This window comes from Carya illinoinensis, chromosome 1 (assembly GCF_018687715.1).
Source record: "Carya illinoinensis cultivar Pawnee chromosome 1, C.illinoinensisPawnee_v1, whole genome shotgun sequence".
Classification (NCBI taxonomy): Eukaryota; Viridiplantae; Streptophyta; class Magnoliopsida; order Fagales; family Juglandaceae; genus Carya; species Carya illinoinensis.
Genome location: NC_056752.1, coordinates 9,320,334 through 9,335,636, shown reverse-complemented (window position 1 = coordinate 9,335,636; position 15,303 = coordinate 9,320,334). Strand labels below are relative to the sequence as shown.

Genomic DNA, 15,303 nt, shown 5'->3' with positions numbered 1-15,303 from the left:
TTCTATTTCCAGCCACTCTTTCTTTTCCCTAAACAAACAAATTTTATTAAAATGAAAGATGATACATTAAAGAAAGTGGGATTCTCGATAAAATATCTCAAAACAACCATTATACTATAAAAGTGATGAAAAAAATAGAAAAGATTGGGTTGGGGTTATGAGATCAATTTTTTGATCTCTACCTAAACCTTATGAATAAGAAACCGTTTTAAAAAATATTTTGAATGTAAGCATATAGGCGGTACAAGCAAATGTATTGTAATTTAATATCTTAAAGTATTTGTTGGTGAGATCTTTAGTCTCTTTTACAAAATTACCAGTTAAAAAGAATAATAATACAGATAGACTAGTATAGGAAGAGCAAATATATAACGACAAAATAGTCAACTCACACCTCTGGAGCAGCTCTCGAGGACACGCATAGATGAAATAGAAGTGAGGTCAAGCCGATTTGAAAGATCGGAAGGTGGGGAGTCTGCTGGTGCAGAGCTATCAGAGTGCATAGGTGCATGAAGACCACATACGGAAACAAGCCATGCATGAGGGTCATGCACCAATATTTTGGACGCAAATTTGCATTGTCCAGGGAGAGCAGCGAGAGGGGAATGTCGTGGTGGGGCAAGTGTCTATTGTTCATGGCCAAAGTGCTGCAGATCTGAGCAAATTCAAACTGGTGGAAAACCACTACTATAGAAGCATATTCACAAAAATATACTTAAAAGGGAAAGGAAATTGAGAGAAATGTGAAGTCGAGGCCTACACCTTTCTCTCTGGCAATGGCACTCGAAATGATCAGTTTTCCTTCTAGAAAGAAGGCAAAGGTTCTCTATCTAAAAAGAGACTGAAGGTGATTAGCCAACAAGTTCTTTCTTATTACTTCCTTTGAGTAGAAAAAGATGAGCGCTAAGGACACAAGAATGTTTTATAAAAATAATTTTATGGGCTAATATGTTTTGTTCATCACATCCATTTTATAAAAAAATAAAAATAATAACTTTACAATCAATAATCACATAAGCAACGTCAAATTGTGTAATGATTTTTGTGCAATATCTTTGAAGAGTATTTCTCTTTCTAGATGTTATCTATTTTTTATATAATTTTAAAGTAATATGTTAGAAATAATGCTAGATATCTTAGAATAGGGCTACAAATAAATAGAATAGCTTGTGAAGAGTTTGAGCTCGCTTCGTGTATACTCGATTCATTTAATAAATAAGATCTTTGTAAATACTAATATAAATTCAAATATTAAACAAGCAAAACTCGTATAAATTCAGCTCGACATGATTTAAATTCATTAACAAAATTCAAATAAGCCCGACTTGGCTTATTTGAGCTCGTTTTAAAGCTCGTAATATGGTTTATATATGTGTGTTATATATATTACATGTTAGTTATATTTTATATACTTAATTATATATTATTAATTTATTTTTAATTTACCTTATTTAATATAGATATCTTATGTTTCCAAAATGTGTATATGATAATTTGTATAATAATATATCATATAAATACAACAATTGATTTATTATATTATCTATATGTATTAAATAGTTTAGTTTATTACATTTATCTTGTCTATTATTCTTTTAATTTATAACTATAAGTTTTTTTTTTTTTTTAAAGGCTATGCTATACTATAAGAACTTTGAATCAAAATTATTTGGTTGAATAGTTAAATGAGTTTTTTTGTAAAATTTAAAATTTTTTTATTAATCAAAAGATAAGATTAGAAATTTCAAAATAAAAAATTAAGTTCAAACTCGAGTCCTTTGTTTATTTTTAGTGAGCTCAAGTCGAATTTGAATAACATTAATAGTTAACAAAAAGATTTCGAGCAAAGATATTCGAGTTCGAACCAAGTAAACATATTAGTCGAGCTCAAGTACCTTGTTCCAATTCGACTCGATTCGGTTCGTTTGCAACCCTATATTAGAGTATGCAAGTATCCACACTCTCTTTTAAAAAAAGTACAGTATACCATTAAAGAATAATTTTTTCATGTGAATTATATATATATATATATATTTTTTAAGAGAGTGCAGGGTTTGTACACTCTAGATCTGCAAATATCATTTTTCATTTATTATTTATATTAAGTTACTTACAACATGTTTGAATTATGAGAATTCTCAAAACTTCTCATGATTTCATGAGTAATGCAAGATATATACAATTATTAGGTGTGCAAGCCCGTACATTCCCTTTGAAAAAAGTGGCATTTATTATTTAAAAAATTATTTTTTCATTTGGGTCTTGGATTTATCAATTTTTTTGAAATAGAATACACGAGGGGCTTGCACACTCTAAGATTTCAAATATCATTTTTCAGATTTTATTCCCAAATATCATTTAAAAAAAATCAATTTCAAATTTTTAATTTTTTCATCTAATTATTACCTAAACACTATTCAAACAAAATAATCAATACAACTTTTACATACTTTAAAACAAAAATAATTTTAAAAAATTATATTCAAACAATTTTTTAATTTTATAATATTTTTATTCATTTTTTTCTCTCATATTTCTTAAAACTCAATAAAATATCTTCATTTAAACTATTTCAATACTGTTTATAAAATTATAAGATATTCTAAATGTCCCAACATACCCTTACTCTATTTTTTTTTTTAGTTTTTATTATAATCCTTCAAATAATTTAAATTTTTAAGAAGTATTTTGTTATTTATTGCATACACTTAAAAGTCTATAGGGAGACACGTGTGCACCACATGCTACCGGAATGGTGCCTTTGACTGTGTGTTGGGTCCGACTCCGAGGGCTGGGAATCTGACGGGGTAGACCACTTTTTTTTTTTTTTTTAGGAAAATGATAAGCTTACGTCTGATTAACAATTTGTATACTATTAAGTAATAAAATAATATTATTTTAAATTTTATTTAGACTGTTTTTATGATTTGATGTCTTTAAATATAATAAAAAAATATTATTATATTTGAAGTTGTTTATAAATTTTGAATGGGTTGTTGGGCTATCATTATCTTTTTATTTTTTTCTTTCAAAAAAAAATTTGTCAAATTTGTAAACCTTAAGAGTGTATTAATATTACTCAAAAAGTTATAGTAGATTGAAACATTTAGGAGAAAATAAACTAACTCATTTCATTTCATTTAATGATTATAATTTTCTTAAATTTTTAAATAAAATATAAAAAATAATTTAATTTTTTTAAATTTTAAAACAGGTATAATATTAAAAAATAATATTCAACTTATATTTTATTCAACTTTTATCTCATCTCATTATATAACCAAATGAAGCCTAATTGATGTTTGGGACTAAGATGCCATCTTTTAAAGATAAAAATAAAATAAATATATTTTCATTCCTAAACATTTTAAGGTAATGTTTAGGTTTATTATGTTTGAATAATGTTACGTACAGTCATAAAGTGCATAAGCGCCATGTAATCACTTTAAAAAAATTAAAATTCACTACTAAAAAATTAATTTTTTAATATAAATTTCATGTTTATTTTTCTTAAAATAATTATATGTTGCTTACGTAATCATGATTGTGATTATCATTTTGAGTAGTGCCAAAGAGGCACAAAATCGTGCGGAGGCACGAACTCCTTTGACATGGCATTTTGCCATGTCATCAATTATATTTAAAAGAAAATTAAAAGCAAAAGAAGAATGAAAAGCAAAACAGCGAGAAACAATGTTAATTCAAGCTCTCAGACCTCTTCATCTCTCAGCCTCCGAAAATTGCAAATTCCTTCTCTCAGACCTCTTCATCTCACAAGCTTGGAAATCGTAAATCTCATCTTTCTCATCCTTCTGAGCAAACATCTTCATCTCTCAAATTTAGAAATCGCAAATTTGTGTCTTTTTTTTTTTTTTTTTTCGTTCTTTTTCAATTGGGTCAAGATCAGCGTAATCCTTTCTTACTTGGTGAGTCTGTGTATACTCACATGTGTGCAGGGGGAGAGAAACCAGGTCAGAAACGAAGAAGAAGAAAGGTTAGACGAAATGGATTAGAGGACAAACTAAACGTATCGTTTTATTAACTCCAAAACGGTGCCTTTGTTTCCACGTAGGATGTCATCCCCCGACTCAGGCCTGGGTTTAGAGTTTTCCTATCATTTTATCCTTAAGAGTAAGGTGTCTACTTCAAAAAGATAAAACTGTTGACATTACAAAACAAATGACTTAATCGTTGTAACTAATCAGGCACGATATAACTAATTAGAACAGTACACGTCATATTTATATGCAATCAGACATTTTAAAAAAGTTGTGATATGTAAATAATTTTTTATGTATATTGTAATAAGTTTAAAAATTACTAAGCAAAAACAAATATATTTTACATAAATAATACTAAATCCGACGCCTTAAATATGAAATTTTTGAATCGGTCAGCCGAATGGTTGACAACCGCTACATCAAGTAGTGCTCGGTTTAAAAGGGACATCTCGCCGCTTTTGTAGAAGAGGTCACACAATAAGCACAGTGTAGGCCGCCACCACCCACATTTAATTCGCTCCTGTATTATTTTCGTGTGGTGATGTTTTCTTCCCACTTCAATTATGTTGTCGGCAGAAGCTAAACATTCAAGTTCACATTACAATACTTGTTTTTTTCAATTTCTTATATAAATTCACTGGTTGTACTTCTTTCTTTGGATTATACAAAAAAGTAAATTACGTATTTTAATTTAATGTACTGCATCATTGTCATTTTGTAAGTTTACTTTTTGTACAATTCTCCTGTAATAAAATAATATTGAGTGACCAATTAATGTTACTTGCACAATACATTCAAATGATAAAAGAATGTCATTAACTCCCATTTCTTCTGTTTTAAATTCTGAAATCTGAACAAAAATGATTAAAAAACTCTAATGTTATATGCGTGCATAGACAAGAAAAATGAAAACCAAATGCAGCAGAAATGTGAGTTGACGTATTATTTTGCAGCTGGAATGCTCACAATGGTAAAGTCCTTTTCCATTAAGAATGAATGGTATAATCAATGTTCCAGGAGCCAAGCATCATACATTCAAATCCAGGAGCCAGCACATTCTCCCTCATGTTTGTTTACCTGGGAGCCAATTTATACTTCTCTTTTCCCATTTGCACAGCATAGTGATTTGCAAACCTCAGAAACAAAGCCATGCAAAAACAGTTCAACTTGAGCTTAAAAATTACAGGATGTATGTTGTCAAAATTGAACAGAGATTAATTGATCTGGTCCACTCAATTTTTAACAAGATACATCCAGTAATTTTTTAACTGGATGTGAATCAAACTACAAGCAAAAAGTACACTCTAAAAAAACTAAAAAAGGGAATAAGAGAAGCCAATGGATTTCTTGCGCAAGGCAAAACCATCAACAACAGCGATCAAACTAGAATCACAGCATAGCAGGAAACCAGACTGATAATAAAATCTAAATGCAACTGTGAACTTGGACCCAGCAGATATCTATCTGGGTTTTTTTTTTCCTAAGCCAATCTAAAACATGCCTCGGGGGCTCTGAAAATCCAGAAACTAATAAAAGCAATCCAAGGGAAATACCTTCCACTTGGACAAAAGGACTTTTTCCCCAATACATACTTCAGGAATGTGTCCTCCATAATTAAGCTAGATAACCTTCTGAACTGGACAGCATCAACCTTAAAGAGAGAAAAACACTGTTAATTTTCAGCTTAACAATTGGTAAAATATTTTCAGATTATCGCACTCCAATAAACCTAATTTGCAAGCCAATCCACCAACAAAAATGCATGCCAAAAAGGTAGCAACTAAAGCAATCTCCTTTATACAGCAGCACCGGGTGCTTGATTCAACATAATTCTAATACCACGTGAGAAGAAAAAATAGTACCATGGTAAGAAAGAAACGGAGAGAGAACAAAAGGGGGTACATGTGACGTTTATTTTGGAAATTGCTCTTTTACCTTTCATTAAATTCATTCTCATTAATTAAGTTACTATATTTTGAAGTTTAAAGTTGTAATACCCTGGATTGTGTATGTGAAGGTAGTAAATGGGATCACACATTACTTGGGAGGGAGAAGTTTATGCCCTTTATAAGGATTCAAGGGACTCGAATTGTAACCTTGACTAGTCCTTTTAGATTACGAGAACCTATATGTCGCTTCACCTTCAGGTCATTATGAATGAAATTAAAACCAAACCCAACTAGAAGTATGGGACTAGAGCCTGCCGTCCATATGATGGAATGGCCCAATGAGGACATCAGGGATTTAAGGGAGGTTGTAATATCCTAGGTTTTGTATAGGAAGGTAGTGAACGGGATCCCACATTTCTTGAAAGAAAGAAATCCATGCCCTTTATAATGATTCCAGGAGACCCCAATTGTAACCTTGACTAATCCTTTTGAAATATGGACCCACATATGGCTTGAACCTTCATTAGGTCGTTACAAAAGTGTAATTATAGAAGGCACGCAATAGTTGCAGCAGAAAATGCTGGGATTATCTTTATTAAGGACAACGACTTACCAAAGAAAACAAGATACGTCCACACACTACATGATCAAATTCTATGAATACTTTCTTTGAGCTTCAACTTCACATAATGGGAATGCTATATGTACTACAAAATTTACTACATATGTTTCATAAACAACGGCTGTCTACCAATCAATAGGTAAGTCGAACCATATTATCATATTGGTGATCTGTCAACAACTCAACAATCACATAGTAAGATTTTTGTAGTAAAGCTTGTAGTATGTTTAGCGTTTTCCTTGCATAAATATCATTAGATTCATAACTTGGCCCAAGTTTTAAGCATTAAGCCATTAGTGGCCTATATTATGGCACATAATTCAGTAGTCCAGAAAGCATACATGTATAACATTTAGATTCACCAGTATTTCTAAATAGATACAAGAAATGATTTTTTTTTTTAATAATTTGAAACAAGGAATGATATATCTTGCCATTATGTGTTTGTTTGGGGATAGAAGAAAGTGGAGAGGAAACCCAACTTATGTTGAGATTAGGTAGTATCATTACTTTTCAATTGAACAGCTGATAGAGAGGAACTGTCACGCTATTCATTCAATATCTGAATCAGAATAAAAGACACGCACGCTCAACCACTCAGTTTGTTGAACTTAGTCACTTAGCATTAAATAAAAAAATTAGTATGCATCAGCGAGCCATCATATGCTTTACTCACCATCATTGACCACACAGTAAGTGATATCTACCAGCAGTCACCGACAGTAAATTGCCTGATCAATATGTGGTGGAATTTGCTTTATCTCAGTCCCAAGTTCTTGCTCAATCCGGTACCTATTGGGGAAAACATGAAAAATAAATCATGAAGCCACCAATAAATTGCTGTTTATGGCTTTGTAGTTAAATATAATAGAGAGAGACCCAAAATACATACAAGTTAAAGCGGTCCTCATATGTGATCAAATTCACGGCTAAACCAAGGTGCCCAAACCTTCCAGATCGACCAACCTGCATGTATAATGAATCAGTAAGCAAAGAACACGTGGATAAATCTGCATTCAACAACCGCATCATACATACCCTGTGCAGATATGTTTCTGAGTTCTTGGGGAAATCAAAGTTAATAACCACATTGACTGCTTGAATGTCTATTCCCCTTGTAAATAGATCTGCCATTTCACCCAAGGGAAATCAGAAGAAGTAATAAATGGCTAATCGAGAGGTTCTTTTGTTTAATGTGTATGATAAATGTAGATTTCCTTCTGAAGTTATAAATACAGCCACCAGTCGTAGTCAGGTAAGAAGTTCATTATATTTTTATTTTTTGATAAGTAAGAAAGACACTTTTATTCATCGAATAAAATAGGCAAAGCCCATGTACAAAGGAATAGAAGTTCATTATATTGCAATACTAGTTTTGTCTTATCACTGATAAATAAACTTTGCAGTACTAAACCTACTGTTGACATGAGAACTCCAATATCATTTCACCTTCCAGCACAAGTGTATTCCACAGTACAATGAAAAAGATACCCCCACGAACTAAAACACATGCATGCACACACTGATGTATATAACATCAGACAGTTAATCCCATGTCAGATCTATCTCCGTACAAACCAAGCTTGGAAAAGATGCAGAAAAAACAGAGATGTAGGGGGTGCAGTGTTGGTCAAAGCACTATGCGCACTTGAGCGTAAATACCATCTAGAGTCCAGGCGCAGAGTACAAGCCCAACTGAAGTAAGCACACATTTTAAGATTTATGTATAGTAACAAAAAAAATCTATAAAATACAATAAAAAGAGCTTTGAAAAGCAAAAAAGTAATATATTTAGCCTATTAACTCAATTTCCTACAACATTGTACAACACAAAAATAAAATAATAACCTAATAACATAAAACTTAAAACAAAATAGTTTATATAATTCTCCTGTGCTTCACTAAATATACACGTCTATGATATTTGATCGCCATAATCAAATTGAAGTGTACATGGTTCAATCAAAATATACCAAAAAGGCCAATACCAAAAGTTCGAGAATGTAGGCATTGACTTCTATGCTCACATGAGCCATCAAATATCAAACCATCTAGAAAGCCAACTTAAACTATCATATTGGGTTCAAACCATATACATCACACACGACAACATGTGATGCCATTGCACATAAATGATCTTCAATATCAAATGAATACTTATGAATATTTTATTACCTCATTTTCTGGATCTTGAACTGATTTTATAATTTTTTCTAAAAACATTACAAAAGCGTGCTTTTATGCCCTTTAAGCTCACAAAAAGTGTGTTTTAGGCATATGAAGCACTTTGGTCTTGGCTTTTTACACTTCACACTTAAGCACGCTTTTTTTTTTTGATAAGTACTTCACACTTAAGCACGCTTTTACCAACACTCGGGGGTGGCAAGTTCGTTTGGTTGCCAAACCCTCCTCAACTCACTTCATCTCATCATTACACCTTTTTCAAATCCCCATACACTTTTTCAAATTTCTATATAAAATATAATAAAAAATTTAACTTTTTCAAATCCCAACATACTCATAATATTTAAAACTAATATTCTAACAATATTTTATTCAACTCAACTCAACTCAACCCAACATCCAAACCCAACCGAACAGCTGCATGACGAATTCATTGAAGTAACATACCAGTGCAAACCAGATTCCTGCATGCCCCATTGCGGAAGTCATGAAATACTCTGTTCCGATGGTCTTGCAGCATCTTTGCATGAATATAAAAACAAGAGTAACCAAGTTCGGTAATTTTCTTGGCCAATAGTTCAACCCGATTCACTGAGTTGCAGAAGATGATTGATTGGTTTATTTGCAGCTGGAAAAGAGAACCACCAAATTATTTTTTTTATAAGTAAACGATTGTATTAATAAGAATAGGCATGGCCCAAGTACACAAGATGGTATACAAGAGGTAACACCTACCTAGGAAGAAGAAATGGAAACAAGAAGTCATGAACACCGAGGCCATTAAAATCTACAGCTCTGGCCCATAGAAATAAAGTTCTAATAAAAAGAAATCTAAGTTCCTCTAACGAGAACCACCAAATTATTATAATAAATAGGAGGAAATAAATAATACATGCATAAATAGTTCATATTCAAACAAACCTTGGAGAAAAGAGTATTTAGGCAGTGGACTTTCTGTCTTTCTTCAACAAAAGCATAAAACTGTGTGATACCCTTCAGAGTAAGCTCATCCATAAGATTAATAATATATGGCTTTTGAAGATATCTGTCTTTAAAGTCCTTGACTGTAACAGGAAATGTAGCTGAAAACATCAATATTTGACGGTTTGCAGGCAGAAATCGAATTAGCTGCTCTATTGACGGTTGAAATTCCGGAGACAGAAGCTTATCAGCCTAGGAGATTCATAGACACTTCAGATTTTTGCAGTTCATGATATTTAAACGAACCAAATTGCATGTAAAAGAAGAATCAAATAAGCAGCACATTAGAAATTTCACCTCTCAATCATAATTTTTTTTTTGAGTAAATGTCCACCATGAATGATAGTTACAAATGAAAAAGAAATAGCTGGCAGAATCTGAGCTATTTCAAAATTTATAAACATTGAAAGCACCAACAAAGCTAAAATTTTAAGCATTTACCTCATCCATAACAAGCATAGAACAGTCTTTCAAAATGCATACACCTTTTTTAGCAAGATCTAAGATTCTTCCAGGAGTTCCAACTAGTAAATGAACTGGTTGATATAAGCGCATGATATCATCCTTTAAGCTGGTACCACCTGTTGTAGCCATAACTTGGATATTCAAATGCTTCCCGAGTTCTTTACAGACTTGTGATGTTTGAAGAGCCAACTCTCGGGTTGGAACAAGTATAACAACTGCATAAAAATAATCAAGTAAATACACAAAATGAAGATAAACAAGCATCAAAATTAATGTCAAATGCCTAAAAGCTATGTACTGAACTTGATAATACCTCCTTTTCTAGAACAACAATTGTGAATAAAAGCGTCCATATTATCATCTCTTTTTTCATAGAAGGGCCATATTATCTTCTTGAATAACTACCATAGATATCATTTCAGCAAAACTACAAATCAAATGTAAGTAGAGGTATTCAAATGCTGGTGACCAAACCTTGAATAGCATTGTTATCTTGATCAATTTTTTCCAATGCAGGAACGCAAAATGCAGCTGTTTTCCCAGTTCCATTTTTTGCTCTAGCAAGAATATCACTCCCAGTTAAAGCAATAGGAATACTTTCTTCCTGAATAGGAGATGGTCTTTCAAACCCCTTCTCATATATTCCCATTAGCAACTCACGCTTCAGAAAGTAGTCTTCAAACTCATTTCCCTTAGTTGCTGTCACATCCTGAATGGAAACATTAATGAACATCTCAGGGCTAATTTATAGATTATAAAGTAAATTCCAAACACATTTTTTCATAAGTAGATTCCAAACACATTAATAACAAACATGTTCAACCCCATAAATAGTAACATTTAAAATACCTTGTTGCCAAACACTTGCAATAAAAATAAACATATCAAAATTACTTCAACAATAAAAAATGTTCATAGCCTTTTTTTTTTCCAAGATTTGAGCACTGCTACTTTTTCTTCAGGGCAGAAGTTATGACTGAAATTATTTGAATCTTGGAAATCAATACAATGAGCAGCATATATTCACTTTTATGCCTGTAAAGAAATCATATTATTTAACCTCTCGCATTTGTCAAATTAGTACGTGCTTACTCCCCTCTGCACGTGTACGCGAAGAAAGTAATTAAAAAAAAAAAAACTAGATGCAATACAAACATGTTGCCGAGCCTCACATAAAACACAGCAGGGTAAAAACCTTCCCTATTTCTTAGCACACAAGGCAGTTAATGTCCTCGTTCCCAAATACATATATTGTACAAAAGGATTCTACAGATAATTAAATAAAACAACATCAAACAGGGAAATGCCACAAAAATATGGTTCACTTTACAGAATAAATTTCCGAAACTTTTAACCATCCAACGGATCTAATAATAGAAACCTAGTTTGTTACTTCACTATAAGGATCTTTAAAAGCATAAAGAAGGCAATTGAAGTTGGGTGAGTACCAGGATATTCTCTGCCAAGCTACTTCACCAACCGGGCAAGTTATCCAAGAGTTGATAAAACATACACTAGAGAGCTCTGGTGGAGAACCTCATTAACTTGACAGGTGTTTTATGCAGTTTATAGGGAACTTAGGATGCCTTCAAATTACCGTTCTACACACGGTAATCAATCTCCTCCATGGAATTGATTTCAAATTCCATTTTCCCATGCACAAACAATGCATTCCTTCCCAAAAATAAAGGGAAGAAAAGAATGAACACGAAAGTAAGAAGCAAATATCTGTTGGGCTGTTCACCCAGATGTAGATCTAGGTAGCCGGCAAAACCACATCTGGGTTTGCAAGATGTGGGCAGATATCTGCCTGGCTTATCTGTATTTTTCCTGGGCAAATATCCGCCCGTATCCAGGAATAGACATCCAAAATCCCGCATTATTTGGGTTGTAACCAGATTTTTTAATCCACCCATCTCTCGGGCTATTTTATCAACTTTTTTTTAGAGCCAAGTATCTTTTTAGCAATTTTATGGGCCTTTTATAGGTCTTTCGTGTTTATTTTAAATTATAAATAGAAAAAATGTTTAAAAAGTATTAAAATTTGATTAAAAAAAACCCAAGATAGGGCCTGGGCTGCCCACAGGGTGGTCACCGAATGCCACCTAGCAGTGACCCATGAAGGGCTGCCCAAATAGATGGTTGTCCAAGGCCACCCCTAGGTGGCCACCTACAAGGGGCACCCTTCATGGCTGGCATTCATTTTTCTTTCCAATTTTTACTTCTACTTATTTATATATATATATATATATATATATATATTGTATTTTTATTATCTATTATGTTTTTCGATAGGATGGGTAGTGAATGTTGTTATCCAGTACGGATTAATCCAAACCGGATAACCGCTCAAATGAATCCAGATATATAGATCCCGGGTCGGAACAGTCCTACAATTAAGAACACAATGCATGCAATTCACTCATTGAAAAGTTGTCTATAAAAGCATTGGCAACTATTTAAGAATTTTCTCATTTGTTGCAAGAGCATTCACCACCATACCTCAGTTCTATAGCGTGTATCAGGCGGAGGTATATTTAGCCTTGCCTTCCAGTCTTGTGAACTAGACATGAAAATTGGACAAAAAAATCAATACGAACTCACATTTTAAGTAACTAAATACCATAAGGATACACAATTTACAGAAAAGCAAACAAAATGATTTGGCCCACATTTTGAAAATCAACAACAACAATATGGAACCAAAGCAAGAAATCAATTTCAATTATTAATTAATCTCCAACACAAATTCCATATTGGTGCTAATCTTTGCATGATTATTTGCAAAATCAATAACAATGTGAGAGATAAGGAAAAGCAGAAATAGCCTGGGACATATCTTGATGGTATGAACTTCCTTATCCTCTAAGAAACACGGTATCCAATCAACTTTGTCCAAGAAGAGAGCCATGCCAATCCTAGGCTCACAACACCTCAAGCATACTATAAACAAAATAGACCCACCAATGAGGAAATTGTTACTATGTCACACAAAAGGAAACTTTGTAACAGTTATCTACAACTCCAATGGTTACTATGTAATTGTATTGAAGATTACTCTTACGCAGTTTCATTTTTCCACTTATAAGAAATATTAAGACAAATGACAAGAAAACAAAAATTATTCCAAAATAAGAATGGCCCTTGTACAAGTTGCGCCTACTCATCCAATTAGATCCAATTCCCTCACATTTCAGATGACAGAGCACTAAGAGTTGGCGCAAACAACAGTAAAACATGCTTAGGTGGGACAAAACCACTTACATTAAATGAAAGAAGGAATATATAACAGCTATTAGAACACTATTGGGGAATACCACTTTTAGCCAATGAAAACAGCTACAAATATAACATCTAAGGCTTCTAAGATGTCTACCTGCCAAATTACCCACCCTATACAGAGGCTCTTATTGTAAAGAAAATTAGTATATATAAAGACTCGGACAGCACAGTCCTTGGTCTTCAACACATTTCTCTCTGTAGTCTTCAACATGGATGCTCAGACTTGATAGTACAAGAAGATACACAAAAATATGCATATGTATACAGCTTATACATCAAAAGCAAACAGCACCTTGAGTCGACGGCCTCTGACTGCACAGTTTTCTCGACCTCGTCGACAATTGAATCGGCACCTCCCAACTGGGCTCTCCTAAGCCACTGTTGTTGTTGCTGCTGCTGCTGATGATACTGCTGCTGTTGTTGCTGGTGCTGGTGCTGCTGTTGCTGGTGGTGGTTCTGCTGCTGCACCAAGCTCCTCTGCACGTAATGCTGCTGTGGGACCCTCGACTGGAACGCCGGGTTCAGATTCATGCCTCCGCCTCGGCCAGCGCCGATTCCCGGCGGATACCTACCCCTATTGTTGTTCATCGCGCACCCGTTCAAACCCCACCCAAAAGGTCGAAAACAAGGGTTTGTTGGACGGGAAACTACGACGCTAGGGTTTCCTAGAAGTAGAGATCGTAAATTAGAGTACACACCGTGGCCGTTCTAGAAATATTAGCTATTGCTTGATGAAATTGAAAAAAAAAAAAAAATAACCTACGTAGACAAAAAATTTCTAAAGCCTGCTGTTTCTCAAGGCTACTGAATCTCAAATTCAAAACAGAACCAAGTGTAAGAATTCTGCAGTCGATTCAACAAAGAAGAAATCTTCAAAAAAATAAAAAAAAAAACTAGGGTTTCTCGGTGGCAAGATCGTAAATTAGAGCAAATTAATACGGTCAGAAATCGGTGGAGATGTAAAAGCGTAAGAACCAAGAACCGGAAGAAAATGAGGGTCTAATCCAGAACCATGAGATGGAGAATTAGAAAAAACAAAAAACAAAAAAAGGAAGAAAATTAAGAACAAAAACCAAGAGTCGAATCTCGATCTTTCTTTCCTTTTTTTGTACAGACCTGGTCGATCGGAAATTCGTGGACGGAATATACTCGTAAAGCTAATCCAGAGAAATGGATGGGAGGTTTTGGAAGATGACACAGAGCAATGCAAACACCAAAGAAACCGAGCAACTGACACCTAATGGAGCATCCTAGGGCATCATCACAAATGAGACTCTTGTCTCTGAATTTGCTCAATGGGCCCCAGCTTTACTTGTTTTTGCGTTCAAACTTCTATGCTCAGTTTTGATTTGATTTTAACAGTAAGTTTGAAGTCGTTAAATAAAATATTATTAAAATATTATTTTATAATATTATTAATTTAAATATATAAAAAAAATTAAATTATTTATTATAAATTATATAAAATTTTAAAAAATTATAACAATAAAACCAGATAAAATACTTTTAATATCAACTTATTTTATATAATAAGTAATTATAGACTTAGGTTTTTTTAATAGTGAGTTGAGATGAATAAAAATAAAAGTTAAATAAAATATTATTAAAATATTATTTTTAATATTATTATTATTTTAAAATTTTAAAAATTTAAATTATTTATTATTTTTTTTATAGAAATTTAAAAAAATTTATAATGATTAGATTAAATGAATTGAGAACACCCTTGTATAAAAAAGAACCTTAATTATAAAATTAGCAGATTTTCATGTTTTTATAATTTGAGTTTTAAATTTTCAACTTTTGAACAATTATTTCTTAACTTTACAAACCTTGCAATCTAAAGTGAGGTTTGGAAAGTGAGTTGAAATGATATGAG

The 15,303-nt window shown here is 32.8% G+C and overlaps 1 protein-coding gene across 1 annotated transcript; it reads right to left on the bottom strand.

The window, feature by feature from the left end:
* Nucleotides 1–5,151: 5,151 nt before the first annotated feature.
* LOC122309681 (DEAD-box ATP-dependent RNA helicase 8-like) lies at nucleotides 5,152–14,751 on the bottom strand. The gene is made up of 11 exons (XM_043123251.1): nucleotides 14,541–14,751; nucleotides 13,717–14,089; nucleotides 12,645–12,705; nucleotides 10,617–10,851; nucleotides 10,119–10,357; nucleotides 9,618–9,869; nucleotides 9,144–9,324; nucleotides 7,551–7,639; nucleotides 7,405–7,478; nucleotides 7,189–7,304; nucleotides 5,152–5,652 (listed from the first exon to the last, which is right to left on the bottom strand). Exons 2-10 carry the CDS (start codon nucleotides 14,010–14,012, stop codon nucleotides 7,226–7,228), a joined length of 1,506 nt encoding a protein of 501 aa, XP_042979185.1. The 5' UTR covers nucleotides 14,013–14,089; nucleotides 14,541–14,751; the 3' UTR covers nucleotides 5,152–5,652; nucleotides 7,189–7,225.
* Between the last annotated feature and the right edge of the window lie 552 nt (nucleotides 14,752–15,303).

What these genes read in the sequence shown, in the direction of transcription:
- LOC122309681 (XM_043123251.1), bottom strand. Translation starts at nt 14,012, where the DNA reads ATGAACAACAATAGGGGTAGGTATCCGCCGGGAATCGGCGCTGGCCGA. An exon ending in CTATGCTTGTTATGGATGAG is followed by an intron (nt 9,870 to 10,118) that starts GTAAATGCTTAA and finishes TGAATCTCCTAG; the next exon opens with GCTGATAAGCTTCTGTCTCC. An exon ending in TAAATACTCTTTTCTCCAAG is followed by an intron (nt 9,325 to 9,617) that starts GTTTGTTTGAAT and finishes TCTCTTTTCCAG; the next exon opens with CTGCAAATAAACCAATCAAT.